The 14,983-nt window shown below is 38.1% G+C and overlaps 1 protein-coding gene across 1 annotated transcript; it reads right to left on the bottom strand.

The window, feature by feature from the left end:
• Positions 1-13,631: 13,631 nt before the first annotated feature.
• LOC131217161 (zinc finger protein 1-like) lies at positions 13,632-14,550 on the bottom strand. Its single transcript, XM_058211959.1, has one exon. The coding sequence runs from the start codon at positions 14,270-14,272 to the stop codon at positions 13,856-13,858; it is 417 nt and encodes a 138-aa protein (XP_058067942.1). The 5' UTR covers positions 14,273-14,550; the 3' UTR covers positions 13,632-13,855.
• Positions 14,551-14,983: the final 433 nt, after the last annotated feature.

A 14,983-nucleotide genomic window follows, 5' to 3' on the forward strand; every position in this document is an offset into this window, starting at 1 on the left:
CCAAAAATAGCTTTGGGATAATGATTTTCACCATTAAAATTTTCATAGGTCACACCATGATGTTTATTTTCCATCCAATCTGTTCATAAGGAAAAAAATACATGGATGAAGAGGAAAAACAAATTTCATGTTAATTTGAAACTTCTCTGACCCCCAAAAGGATTTCAATGGTAGACGTTCAATCTCCCACTGCTTTTCGCACTGTGTTCAACTTAATCTTATATCTGGCTTACTTTTTGGCTTATGCCTTAAGACCAGCTCCAAAAATGGATGGACGGTTTGGATATAACACATATCTCATGATGTGACCCACAGAACTTGCTAACCTCAATACACCAGCTATATAGCTGATGTGTGGTACACCAGCCAATCCGCTTCCGATCATCCACATCAACGTGGATCGCACCTAGAGCTGGGTATCGATCCGGGTCGGACCGGATTTAGCCTAACCCGATCAGATCCGAAATTCTAACAGGCGGATCCGAAATCGATCCGATCCGAGACCGAGTCCAGGTCACTTGACTTGGACAGATCCGATGCTTGATTTATTTGACCCCATCCGAGTCTGACTCGGTGAGGGAAACTGAGTCGGATCGGGTTGAACACTATTCGGATCATTTCATATGGTGTGGTCCACTTCAATCTTCAATGTATCATAATTTTTTGTTCAACGCCTAAATTGATATGTCAAAATGGATGAACGACTTAGATAACATATATACATCAAGGTGGGCCCCACATGACTATAAAAAATTTGTATCAATACCTGCTGCATGTGTTGTTCCATCGGGCAGGCTACTGAAGTAACGTCACCAAGTTTTGTGGGCCCCACTACGCTGTATGTGTTATATCTACACCGTCCATCAATTTTGAGATATCATTTTAGGGCATGAGCCAAATAATGATGTAGATAAAAATCTGTAGTAGATCACATCACAGAAAAAAGTGGGGAGAATGATTCCTACTGTTGAAATTATCCTAAGGCCCACCGTAATGTTTATTTGAAATCCAACCTGTTCAAAAGTTGAAAAATAAAAAAATAAGGGAAAACACAAATACCAAGTTAATCTAAAACTTTTGTAGCCTTTAAAAGTTTTTAATGGTGGGCGTCACCCATAGAACTTTCTATATTGGGGTCCACTGGAGCTTTGGATTTCATTTATTCTTTGGATATTGCCCTGAAGTGATCTCTCCAAATGGATGGAAGGTTGGATACAAAACATACATCATGGTGGGGCCCAAGTATCTTGGTTAAGTCACTTTAATACATACTCTCACAACCTACCATGTTGACGTGCAAAGCAAGTAAACAGCTATTGCCCGCCTGTTGACGTGCCGTGCAAGTAACTCATTCTCATATGTGAGTGAACTCTGTTGGGGCCCACCGTGAATACATGTGGTGTATCCATGCCGTCCATTTATTTTTCAAATTATTTTAGCTGTTGAACCCAAAATTGATGAATATTCAAAGCTCAAGTGGACCACACCATAAGAAAAAGTAAAATTATTGATTTTTATTCTGAATCTGGCCGGATCGGAACGGTCTGGATCTATTCGGATCGAGTTTTCGGATCGAAACGGTCTGGATTAACCACTATCCGATCTCGATCCGAAAACTAGTCGGATCTAAATGATCTTACCCGATCCTACCCGATCTAGGCCATCGGTTCGGTTCGGAACGGGTCGGATCGGGTCAAAAATGCCCACCTCTAATCGCACCTCTTGAAGTGGGGCGACCCTTGCAGTGATCCACGTGGCTCATCCATGAAGTTTATGTGGAAACTTAGGTGGGGCCCACCGTGATGTTTGTTAGAAATCTAACCCATCCATCCGTATTTGGAGATTATTTTAGGAGTCGAGTCCAAAAACGATCAGATCCAAGACTTAAGTGGGCCGCACTAGAGGAAAAGGTGGGTTGGGAAATTCCTACATTGAAACCTCCCTCGGGTCGAAAGTGATGTTTACATGCCATCCACACCGTTCATAACGTTATTCCTACTGAGATGAACTGAAAACACAAATATTAGCCTGATTCAAAACTTCTGTGGCCCCGCGAATATTTCAACTGTGGACATTCAATCCTCACTTTTTCAGCCCACTTGGGTATTGGATCCAGCTCATTTTTGGCCTCATATCATAAAATGAACCCACAAAACAGATGGACGGGGTAGATTTCTCACAAACATCACGGTGGGCACACCTAGGTTTTTGGTCCGTCCCGGGACTACTTCCATTTTCCCTTCCAACAGAAGACATTGCTTGCTTTTTATGGTCTCAGTGGTGTGCCATTTTCCTAATGAGAATAGATCCTGGGCCAAGTGCATGTAAACCTTACCATGCATGATATTGCATTTGAACTTTGTTGCCATCCACGTCACCTAACGTGTCAGGACCATCCATTAGATTCAGTCCACTCTTTCTTAGCTACAATGCAAAAATCACAGCAATTGGATGGTCCTAAGCATTTCATTCTGGACCGATCTTTTACTAATGATCTTGTCCGTCAATGTTTTACACACTGATTAGACAGTTTAGATCATCCGGATAATATGATTTTTTTTTTTTTTTCAAGTCAACCTATAGAGAGTGGATTAGACATAATGGACGGTCCACTTAGATAATTGGAAAAGGTGAGAGTCCAAATGCAGCTATTTGCATGGGTAAATTTCAATACACACGGCCCACCAGACCATTTCTCTTTACTTGATTTGAAAAATTCAGATGGATGGATTATCAAGATAATGTCTACGCCTAACAGGTCTGTCTAAGCCCACACGCACCTCTGCACCCCCACCCCCCCCCCTCTCTCTCTCTCTCTCTCTCTCTCTCTCTAATACATAGACCAATGGTCAGTCATGACATTGCATGTAGAGCTGCTTTCTGTTTAGTGGGGTATGTGATTTCCATTTCGTGGCCAAACGCAGTGGACCTAGGAGGCTTTGCTTGTTGTTGCAACAAATCTACACCGTACATTTAGTGGGTTCATGTTTATGAATGGTCCAAAGTTGAAAATCAAAGAGAACAAATGATCCTATCTGCCTATATATGGTGTCTTTCGAATGGATATATACATAATGGTTTTAAATATTGGCCAGGGGGTGATGTAGCTTCATATCTGCACTTATTGGCTGACATGGGTCCATCTCATATCAATACAAATATGATATGTTAACGGATGCAAAATCTCCAACCATGAACCCCATCAAAAGTAGGCCATTTTTGGCATGTAAAAATGGAGATTGGCTTGAGAAAACAAAACACGACTTGAAAGCTTGTTTACTTAAGTTACATTATTTATTTATTTATTTTTTTTAATGCATGCACACACTTACACCACAATGGGATTTCATCCTAATGGATATTTGAACCCATGACCTCATGTTATAACTCTTGTGATGTAGAGCAGGTTGCGGACACTTTCATGGCCAAGATAGACTAGAGAAGGCACAATCAGAGGCAAAAATGATTAGGACTGTCATAACCCTAAAGCAGTCATATCTCACAAACTGAAATGAGTTATTCTAAATACTATTTATGATTTTGAAGTAGGATAAGCCACTTTAGCCAACCAACCCCAATATGTCAAGTTGTCCGCGCCGGATTTGTGAGATTCCATCATATCGATGGTTGAAATCCCATTTTATTTCCAATTTTACTATTTATAGGAAGTTTTAGTCTGATCAGAACTTTTGATATGTTGAGTTATAGAAGTCATACTCAACCTGAAAAGGGCTTAGAAAAATTAGGGGATAATATGGTTAGGCTAAATAGGACACTTACTATTTTTTGCCAAAATCATGAAGTCTAGTAGAAATAATGACTGTCTATAAATAATAAGTTTACTATTTATAGTAAGTCACGTTTTTAGAGATTTTCAGTTAAGAATTTGATTCTGAAACTTTTTCCTAGATTTGATATTACTATTTGGAGGATTGTAAATTCGTTTTTATCATCAATCTATTTATTTTGGAATTAATTAGAATTTATTTTTATTTTTTTATTCTCTCTCATGGATTCAAGGAATCTCTTTAAGGAGTCGAGAGAAACTCCGTGGATTCGGAGTAGTTATCCCTAAGGAAGACGGTGATCAACCTCATCATGTTCATACTTGTGTCATCTTATGAGTCTATCAGTGAGGCATGAGTAAGGACCCCACTTGGGTTATACAATCATATGGCTATCAATGGGTACAGGCTCAATTTTAATAAATTGGGTTGAAATTTTTGGACCTATTAAAAATGAAGTTAGTTTAGGTTTCGCCTTTTTAGATCTAGTTAAATTTTGGTCAAGACAATGCCTAGTCATTGATAAAATTAAAATGCAAGTATGGTCTCCCTGATGAGTAGATGGAGCTTCTTTTTTTTTTTTTTTTTACGTGAGGTTATTCTTATAGTGGGCCAACCTATTAGAAGGGTTGGATGTCGCATGCGAATGATAGAAGGTAGTCACAGGCTAGACTGTAAAATTATGGTCCAACCTGTTGGACTTGAAGACCTCTCTATCCTGCATTTATAATTCTAGTAATTGGAATGAAGTTTCCTAAGCTATATGCATGTGTTAAAGTGGCACATGTGTGTAAAATCTAATCCATCTATCAGGCTGTCTAGATTATTTAAATACTCTAACTAGACACAAACCTAGCTTGATTCCTAGATTCAAAGACCTGATAAAAATCTATCTTAAAAAATGAGACCCAAAACTAAAAGAATCCAAACCTGACTAGCCTAGGTATTACAGGACCCGACCTAGCCTAGCCCGACCCCTTGACTCAACAATGCTAGCCTAATATAAAAACAAATTATATTATGAGATTTAAGGGTGTGTTTGGGTGTCAACGAAAAATTGTTTTAATCAGTTGTCTTTCATTAGGTGATGGCAGCTCAAAACTTCTACTGAACCGACGGTTAGGATTGTGCCAGCGACTTTGGCCTACCTTTTCATCCAATGGGCCTAAATAAGGGGGGACATATCTAGTAATGGTACTGCTTCCAGTGAGTGGTTTGGATCCGCATACATGTCACCAACTGACATGAAATGGAAGGACGAAGAAGGACACTTTTAAAATTAAATGAAGAATGGACGGCTGGCTAACATGCCACGTGAGCTTGTTTGGTTGCCTGAAAACACATACCACTGTAAAAAAGGCAGCTGCTGAGACGTGCAATGCAACTGAGGGATTTTTTTTTTTTTTTTTTTCTGGCAGGCCTTGAATGTGGTCTGTTTTTTCTAAATGTGAAATGTACTTATTTTTATTGTATATTCATGTATCATAATATTTGGAACTTTCTAACTTGATATGACAAGGGATCTGATGATACTTTCACCCAAACCATTTGATGAGACAGTCGTGCATAGCCCAGCAATTTCCAATGGTGGAAGTCGTTGCCCTCCCTTATTTGAATTTATGTACGTACAAAACTTGCCTCCCTTCTCTCATCTCAATTATAGAAGAGTGTGAGTGCTACTTTCTTTCAAATGACTTTCTTCAGGGGATGTTTGATTTTTCAATTATAATGATAAATGGCTATAAGTAATGGTTATTTTCTTCTGTAACTCGACGGTAACATCACCTATATAGTTGACTGCAATGGTAAGCAGTAAGTTTACTACTATTATTTGTTTCACTTAGAAACCATCCTAGAATTGATTGTTTTATAATATAAAAAGTAATGATTATAAAATTAAAAAAAATAAAAATTATTTGTTTTATTTATGAGTATTAAAAAAGTAATGATTATAATTTTCTTTATTTATTTCATTTACTAGTGTATTTGATTTTTGATATATGAGTTGTAATTTTTCTTTAGACAACACTTTGAAATAGCAATAAGCTCATTTAGTTTGTATTACAAGGGAAATTAGAAAAGTAAAGACACCTTAAAGTATGCTTGGTTTTCCAATTACAATGAGAAATGGTTAAAAATGAGTAATGATTACTTACTCCTATAATGAATGGTGACATCACTTGCATTTGATTGTACTTGTAAAAATGTAATGATTACAATTTATTTATCTCTTTTTTAAAAGTGTATTTGACTCTTGATTTATAAGATATAATTCTTATTTAAATCGATATCTTGAAATGATAATGATAACTCATTTACTTTGTATTACACAAGAAATGGAAAATCAAACATGCCCTAAGGGTATTAGCTGCTCATGGTTGTTATATTTTATGGGATTAGCAATTTCCCTATTCTTATAATGAATATGCTTGGTTCACACATTTTACTAATTTTTACATTTTCTAGGATTTACATTCCTTGATGATTCTTTAAGAAACTTGCTCCACTTTGGAGCTAAGGACTGAAAAAACCCAAAGGCTTTAAATAGAATTTTAAATCTTTTTCAAGCCAAATCAAGAATTCCAATGTACCAACAAAACAAAATTTGTTCTGGAAATACTTGGTCAACTTTAACATGTCTTAGGAAATATAAAAATTAGAGAAGGTAGTCCCCAACAACCAAACAGGTCCTTAATTATAAGGTCTCACAAGTGCCATCTCTTGGGTTATATGTTGTTTATGAAAGGACATGTGAAAAGAGATTGGGATTAAATTCATTTAGGGAAAATCTTATGTAGGTTGGGAGAGTAGAGGAATGATGGGCCTTGTATTCTTTAATTTCCCTTGTTTCAATAAAGGCAAAAGTTTTATACTGATTCCTTAGAAACATATACAAATTACCAAACCACTTAAATCTCCCCGCATCTTATTTCTTATTATTCTCTTGCTTTTTTCTTTAGTGGTTTTTTGTATTGCATCGATTGTCAATGTCTTTCTTCCACACGATTAGATTTGGGTTGCCACCAAAGGATCAATTCAACTACTTTTAGCAAGCAAACGTGATTTTAGTTATTAGCGCCTGCAAGCTAAGTCATGATGAACGATCAAAATGCATGATTCTAGTGTGGTCCGCTTAAATTTAAAATATGCTAATATTTACAACATGTTATTTTTATGCTATAGTTGACATAGGGATAGTTTGGATCCTGCACAGATGTCACTGGTCGGTAGACATGAAAGCAAGCAGAAAAAGGACTCCCAAACTCATTTCTCCAAAAAAAAATAAAATGATCAATCTATCTTCTCAACAACCAATAGCTAATGATTTTAGTCTAGCCCCCCCCCCCCCCCAACCAAAAAAAAAATAAAAATGCCCCTTAAAAATTATATCATCTCATTTTAGTTAATATATTAATTATGTATTAGAAGTCATTTATTGTTGTTTAGTAGGATTTTTGGAAGCCCCACAAAAAATACATCTAATGCATAATTATGTTGAATCAAAAAGAGATTAATTCAATTTAAGGTGGCATCCAAACAGGCCTGTAGATCACAAAATTACAACTTATGGCTTGATTTCTTTTCCAGAGGTTGGATAAACCCAAGGGGTTGTGGGTTTTTTTCATAGCATCAATCCATCCCCTTATACATCCAAAATCCATGCAAATAAGGCATGTAAGATCCAAGTCCTTGTTTGGCTGGACAACATTATCAATCAGGCAAGTCCGTAGGTTACAATAATATGAAAGAAATAGTAAGTTATTTTATAGCCTTCCAATTATTTTGTACATCATGGCCCACATGATGAGTGAAAAGAGGGCTAATTTTTTGGACCAGCTAGCGAATCTCCATATTGTACACCTGAAAGATTGCTGGGCAGTTGCACTTGCGTGCAAACGTGAAGCATACAGCTGCGTGTACAATTCGTACTTACCATCTATTTCTTTGTAAAATATATAGTGAAGTAACTTTGCTAAGCCCACACGCAAGTACAAGTTGGTTAATGCATACATCACATAAGCTAGTGGCATAGGCTCAATATCTAAGCCATCCATAAGAAGGGTACGATTATGTTGATTGTCTATGTCAAGAATCATGTTGGTCCACTGGTTAGAAGTTTGTCCATTTGTCAGATGGGACATAATTAACTGAACAAAATTTACCATGTCAAGCAAGTAATAGTTTGAAGACTGTCCAGTTATTTTTAATATTATAGGACACCAGCTAAGTGAATTAACTTTTCACTTCTTATCTTTCTTTTTTTTCTTACATTAAGGCTTTGTCTTTCTCGGCCAGCTCAACAAAATAAAAAAAGAAAAGAAAGAAAAGTGAACCAACTTTATCTTTGGACAATAATATTTCATGGTGAGGTCCACTTGACAAATGGCTTGGATATTTTACCTTTTGCCACGCTGGCATATAGAGTAGAGTATGCATTAATTGATTTGTACACACACGTGTGCTTGGCAAAACTTCTTGTGAACACCATTATCAGGTGTGTTGTTATTATGGAAATATTTCTCTAATTTTGTTAGGAAAATAAAAATCTAAAATTGAGATCAAATCACTTTTTGTGTAGAGCTCCAATCCTCTAAAATCAATGTAGATTAAGTTCGCCAAACTTAGATGTTTGCTCAAATACATTCCAACATATTACAATATGATATGTTGGAACTTTGGCTGTTGGATTTTGGCCCTTTTTGAAGCTACAAATTGTTTATTTGATGGGGCTAGCCTTGGGTGGGGAGCGCCAACTCTTATATATTAAATATGTCAATCCATTGTTTATATAAAGGTTATGGTGACTTTTATATTCAAAGCCAATCTACCTAATTTAGGGTCTCAAGTCTCTGGACAAAATTCATCACCATTGATCAATCAATCAAAATTGATCGGATTTAATTCAATTTAGTTGTTGGAAAGTTTTGGTCATTATTGATCGAGACCGCTTGAGGAGATCCTAGATCGATCAAACCCGACGTCGATCAATTGAAATACAACAAAATTTCTAGTTTTGGTCGTTGGACAAAAATTGGCCCATTCGATGTATCGAACAATAACTTCGATCAATCAACCAAAGCTAGATAGATTCTATCACACGATTCAATTTTCTAAAAGTTCTAGGTTTTCTTCTCTTCTCCCTTAACTTAGATGAATCCATTGTTCCTAGAGTTGGGTTCAACTCATCCAATGACTTTTCTCTTTGTTGAATTCAAAGAAAGGAAATGATCGCCTAAATTTAAAATATCCAAAATTCATAACTGTTGATTTGAAAATTGTTTTTAACATGAACTATTGTTATCTATGCAATTTGCAAATCATCGTGGGAATTCTCCGGTCATATCATTTTATAATTCGATGTCTTAACATGATTCAACTTTAGGATTCTTTAATTCGAATCCTCCTATACTAATATGGTTGGATTTCTCAAAGTCGATATTCTCATAATTACAGAATTTCGCTAAAAGTAGTTTTCTTCCTTCAAACTTTCTCCGTAGATCCAAATGATGGGTGTAGAAGTAATCCTCCATGTTCATTTGTTGGATGTAGGACTTTTAGATATAGAATTATGAAAAACTAAAAGAGCAATTGTTAAAAACTTACTAGCGGAGGCTTCTCTCTCTCTTTCTCTGCTCTTAGCTTTAAGGCTTTTTGCAAAATTTTCCTGTGAACCTTCCCTTTAAATACAAAAGGAGCCCTGGATGAAGATTCTAACAGGATTTTGTGGAATTTGGCAAAATTTTAATACAATAGTGTTAGGAATCAATCTTATAACCTATCCTTCCACCAAGAGTACCCCTATTCATTGGGTTAAGTACTTGATTTTTGTTATAAATAATAAAATTAAATTCTCAATTCGATTAATCCATAGTCTCATGTAGCTAAAAAATAGAGGCCTTACATTCCTCCTCCCCCTTGCCTTGGATATCCTCTTGACTACGTCCTGGTATTTAACTTTACTTAGTCTTCCTAGGGCGTTTTCCATTCCATGATTAGTTCTTTTCACCTTGTTGTTGAACCCCAACCACTTGCATTTCAATATATTTCAAGGAGATTTGGCTGTCGGTTGGCATAGGACCCATTATTAATTTCTTGTATCCACCTCATAAGCCTTTTTTTGACTTTCATTACTAACACATATTTCTCCTCAAAGATTGTTTGGTTGCTTACATGGTGGACAATGAAGATACCATTGAAGTGCCTCCACGCTGCTAAGGCTAGCCTTCCTTGACAAAACAGATAGTTCAAGCTCTCACCCACACATCATCACCCTCTGCTAGTGACGCAGAGGAGGACGTGAGGTCGAGCACCATCTTCCTCAAGAGGATAACTATTCCGAATCCACGAAACTTCTCTGGACTCCTCACAAAGACTTCTCGAACCCACGAGGAAATAAAGCAAGAAGAATGGAATAAATTCTAATAAATTCGAAATTGATTGATGAATTAAAAAAATATATGAGTTCACAACCCTTTAAATAGGGATACCAAGCAATGGGAGAGAAATCAGAATCAAGCTACGAATAAAACTTCTAAAATTCGTGACTTACTATAAATAGTAAACATACTATTTATAAACGGTCGTGATGTCTACATTAGTGCGTAAGGTTTTCGGCCAAAAATAGTAAGTGTCTTATTTGGCTTCACCAAGCTGTTCTCCTAATTTTTCTAAGTTCTTTTCATGTTGGGTGCAACTCTTAAAGCCTAATAGATGAAGAGTTATAATGAAACTTTTTTTTTTTTGTTTTTTACACACGCACACCCACCCCACACACTCATGCTGGTGGAATTTCACCACCTATGGGTACTCGAACCCTTGACCGGGAGTTGAAACTCCTGAGAGTCTACCACCCGGGCAAGAGTAAGGACCCTGAGTTATAATGAAACTAAAACTCACTATTTATAGTAAAAACAAAATTAAAATAGAAAAACGACTGTCGATCTGGCAGTATTTCACAAATCCAGCTTGCGCAACCTGACATAGCGGAGTTGGGTGGCTAAAGTAGCTCGTTCTACCCCAAAATCATATATTTTACGTCCGATAAATCATTCCGGATTGCGAGATACGTCTGATTTAAGCTCCGACAATCCGGATCACTTCTGTCGTTGACTTGGCCTTTTCTGATCTATATTGGCCATGTAGCTGTCCGCGACCCTCTCTACATCAGCTAGCAACTCATTCCTAGATTTCTATTCTCAATGACTTCTTGATGTGTGCCACTGCTAGCTTAGCCTTGGCTTCCTCTAAGACTGCACACCTCGGCTCCCATCTAAATGAAAATAAATCATGTTATGCTTTTACCACCTTGTCATACGTCAACTCTCTCATATTCCACTCTCACGTTGCGAACTTCAGCCTCGTTGATCATCATCTCAATGAAGACCGAGTTACTCTGGTGGGCCGTATAGTAAAGAGAGATGCAAATCAAGAGAGGAAACTGTTTTCTTTTTTCATGACCCACCAAAGTTTATCCCTTGCTCCCAACTTATATTGTCTCAAAAAATTTCTCATGGGTGATTCACATTCTTTAAAACCTAAAAGACTCTAAATTATTATATTGTCATTCCACCCCTAAGAGGACTTCCTCCACTGGTTTTTTTTTTTTTTCTTCTTCTTCTTCTTTAGAAAACTCCATCTATTCTGATGTGGATGGTAGGAAGGCATATATAATTTCTTGGTTTCAATAGAAATCACTAGCGTTGTTTCTATCTACTATCAATACTTCTTTTTTTTTAAAAAAAATAATTATTTTTTACACACGCACACACACCACCACACACTCACGCCGTAGTGGGATTTCACCACCTATGGGTACTCGAACCCTCAACCAGGTGTTGAAACTCCTGGGAATCTGCCACCGGAGTAAGAGAAACGACCCTATTTACTATCAATACTTGAATGATAGAATGATACGAGAACATTCGAGAAAGGCAAATGGCCTTCTTGCACAATGTGAATATCCAACTTTCATAGCCCATGGCAATTAGGCCTGCGTCTTCTATTGCCTTCTTGAAATCTTCCATTGCTTTGGTGTCCAAATCATTGTGCCCCATCCTCTCCTCCGCCTCCACAACGATAATGAAATCTCCACAAACTGCCCACACCTCTCCGACTCGCCTGTCAATATGCTGAATCTCTTCCCAAAGTTGAGTCCTTTCTCCCCAATTGCACTTATCATAGACCACCGAGAATACCACTTCCATGTTGTAGCCACCATCCTCTCTTAATTTTTACGCATTGTCAAGAAGCTTCTACCTCTCAAATTCAAACAAAGCTACCTCTTGTTCATTGTCAAGATTCTACCTTCCAAAATTCTCTCCTTCACTACTTCCTCAAACCCCAACCTGCTATCTATTCTTAGTAACTTCCACTTCTAAATTATCATGATTAAAACTCATTTTTCTTGATTATTTTACATAGATATATTGCAGTCAACACATTACCAACTCCCCTCACATTCCATGATATCAAGCAAATCATCAAAAACCCACCTCAATTGCACAACCCACTATCTACGTTTGCTTTGCCTAACTCCTAGCTTCTTTCTCATCACCAGCCCTTTTCCCCCTACCTTGTTAGCTCCTTTCTCCTCTCTCCTTATCCTCCTCTCTTTCAGAATCGCTATCTAAGTGAAATGATTCTGTCTCTTTTGATTCAGCTAGCTCCTTTAGGTCCACCGACAGGACCTGGTTCTCTACGAACGCTATATCCTCATCTAAAAGCTGCCAGTTGTTTGAAATTAACGTCTTGTTTTTTTTCCTAATCCGCAGCAGACATCTTGCAGCCCACTATCTACCAACCACACCCATCTGATCATTCTTTCTTCACTATTTCAAGATCGAATGTTCTACCAACCTAATGTTTTGCTATTCATATCTGAACCGTTAATTTCGAAAATTACCATACTACTCTTTCATATGGTAGTTAAACGAGTGCAGTGTATTGATTCAGTGACAGATCATCAGATGGCTAGAACCACCTTATCATTTTTATTTTTTGTTTCATTCCCCATCCATAGATGGGATCACAATTTGGACGGTCTGGATTGACACTCATCGATGCCATGTGTAAGATGAACGGAGGAGGGAGTATAATTTACCATGCTTTCGCAGAGTATGGTACTGTTCCTCTCTTTAAGCACGAGGAAAACGAAAGTGCACTCGCTCTAGTGAACTTCGAAAGAGATCTGCCTCACGCGTGGAGGTGAGATACTCGTGTTTCATTGCTCCACTCATCAGGCAATATCTAGAATCTAGATTTCATGTCTTAAAAATAAATATGATAAAATCATAAGGTGGGCCGTACGTATGCAAAATAAATTTACCGCAGAGAAAATTTACCAACGGTCCAAATTCAATGCGAAAATGTGGCCCACCTGATTATCAATTTCTCATCATTTCCCATACATCCCATCTACACAGCAGAAATTCTGTAATGATTGTCTCCGATCTCGCACGGTTACCATGAATTCCACTCGTGAGAAATGCAAGTGCACTGAGTATCTCCTCCGGCATGTTTAAATCACCAATCACGTGTTGAATATTCTTCTCAAATTGAGGAAGAAGAAACCGGCCACACATTCATGAGGTCGTCTCGCCTCTGTCGCGACTCAGAATCATCATACGTTGCCTTTGTCAGTCGCAACGCAGAATCAAGCATGCGTCGCAGCCCAGTGGGGCCCACATGCTGAATGTTCCATTGATCTGAACGGTCCATGCTGTCTGGTCTATGCTGTAGAAACACCATAACCAGCTTAAGATGAAACAGATGGTTATGACCATCACCATCCTAGATGAATTTAAAACAATAGAAAGAAGAATTTTATCAGTGGCTCTCACATTCAACTCGAAAAATCAAAGGCTAGGATCATCATTTAATTGTGATTATGGGACAGGGCTTTATCCATTTTAGTCAGCACATGGTGCCCAACAAAACGAACTCTAAATTCATGTCCATACAAGTATCTCCAACTCGCAACCGTCGATTACTTACATCACAAAAGGCCCATCAAAATCTCTTTATATCATACACTCCAAATTTAAAAAAGAAAAGGAAAATAAAAATAAAAATCAAAGCTTCAGAGACAAGTCCAAATGATTGAAATCCTCCTTACCAACATCTTCATGCACGTAGCTTCCATTCCAAGAGCTCTGTCTCCTTTCAAACCTACCCACGTTGTAATCTTCGCTAACCTTGTAACCAACGGTGGAGATTTCTTTGCTCTGTCGAACATAGCTCGCCTCGTTATGACGGTGGCCCACCCCGGCATGTGGCTGGATTGCTAGGCTCAGCTCGCGGCTTCGCTTAGCCAAGCTACGCTCGAGCTTGTGGGCGTTCTGATGGCCACCTAATGCCTGTGAGCTGTAGAACTTCCTCTGGCAATAGTTACAGGCGAAAATGCGAGGTTCCGTTGATGATGCGGGCTCCAGCACCAGCTCTAAATTGAGATCTTTGCTCGGTAGGCCTAGATCGAGGCCGAGTTCCATCGCATGAAAATGGGATTTTTCGATGGAGAGAGAGAGAGAGAGAGAGAGAGAGAGAGAGAGAGAGGAGAAATGGGACTTTTTTAGATTACAAGGGAGAGGCTCTGGAAAGCATTATATGAGAGTGGGGGGCATGAAACGGTTTCGTGCTCCTGCATCCACAAATGGAAATATGAGAGAGAGAGAGAGAGAGAGAGAGAGAGAGAGAGAGACGTGCAAAAATCAGTGAGGAATCGAAGGGTTGTCGATCTCATTTATTGTAGGATTTTCGGACCCCGTGTCGGTCCCTGGCGTTTCAGTAATTTTCTATGTTACAAAAAGTACCATCTATACACTCGCGAGTAGAACAATTCCTACTCGCGGTCGCACGTGCCTGAGTGTAAAATTTTGGGCGCGGTTTGGCCAGTGACGCTGCCACTAGCCAGGTGGCTAGTGGTCGGTGCTATGTGGGTCCCACAATGATCTATGTGTTTTATCCACACTATTCATCTATTTTTTCACATCATTTTAATGACTTATAGAATAAATGAGGCAGATCAAATTATCAGGTGGACCACACCATGGGAAAACAGTAGTGATTGAACATCTACTATTCAAAACCTCCTAGGGCCCACCGTAATGTTTATATGACATCCAACCTGTAGATTAGGTTATACAGACCTGGATGAAGGCAAAAAATAAAATAAAATACCAACTTGATTTAAAACTTTTGTA

The sequence above is a fragment of the Magnolia sinica genome, chromosome 10, assembly GCF_029962835.1.
Source record: "Magnolia sinica isolate HGM2019 chromosome 10, MsV1, whole genome shotgun sequence".
Lineage (NCBI taxonomy): Eukaryota > Viridiplantae > Streptophyta > Magnoliopsida > Magnoliales > Magnoliaceae > Magnolia > Magnolia sinica.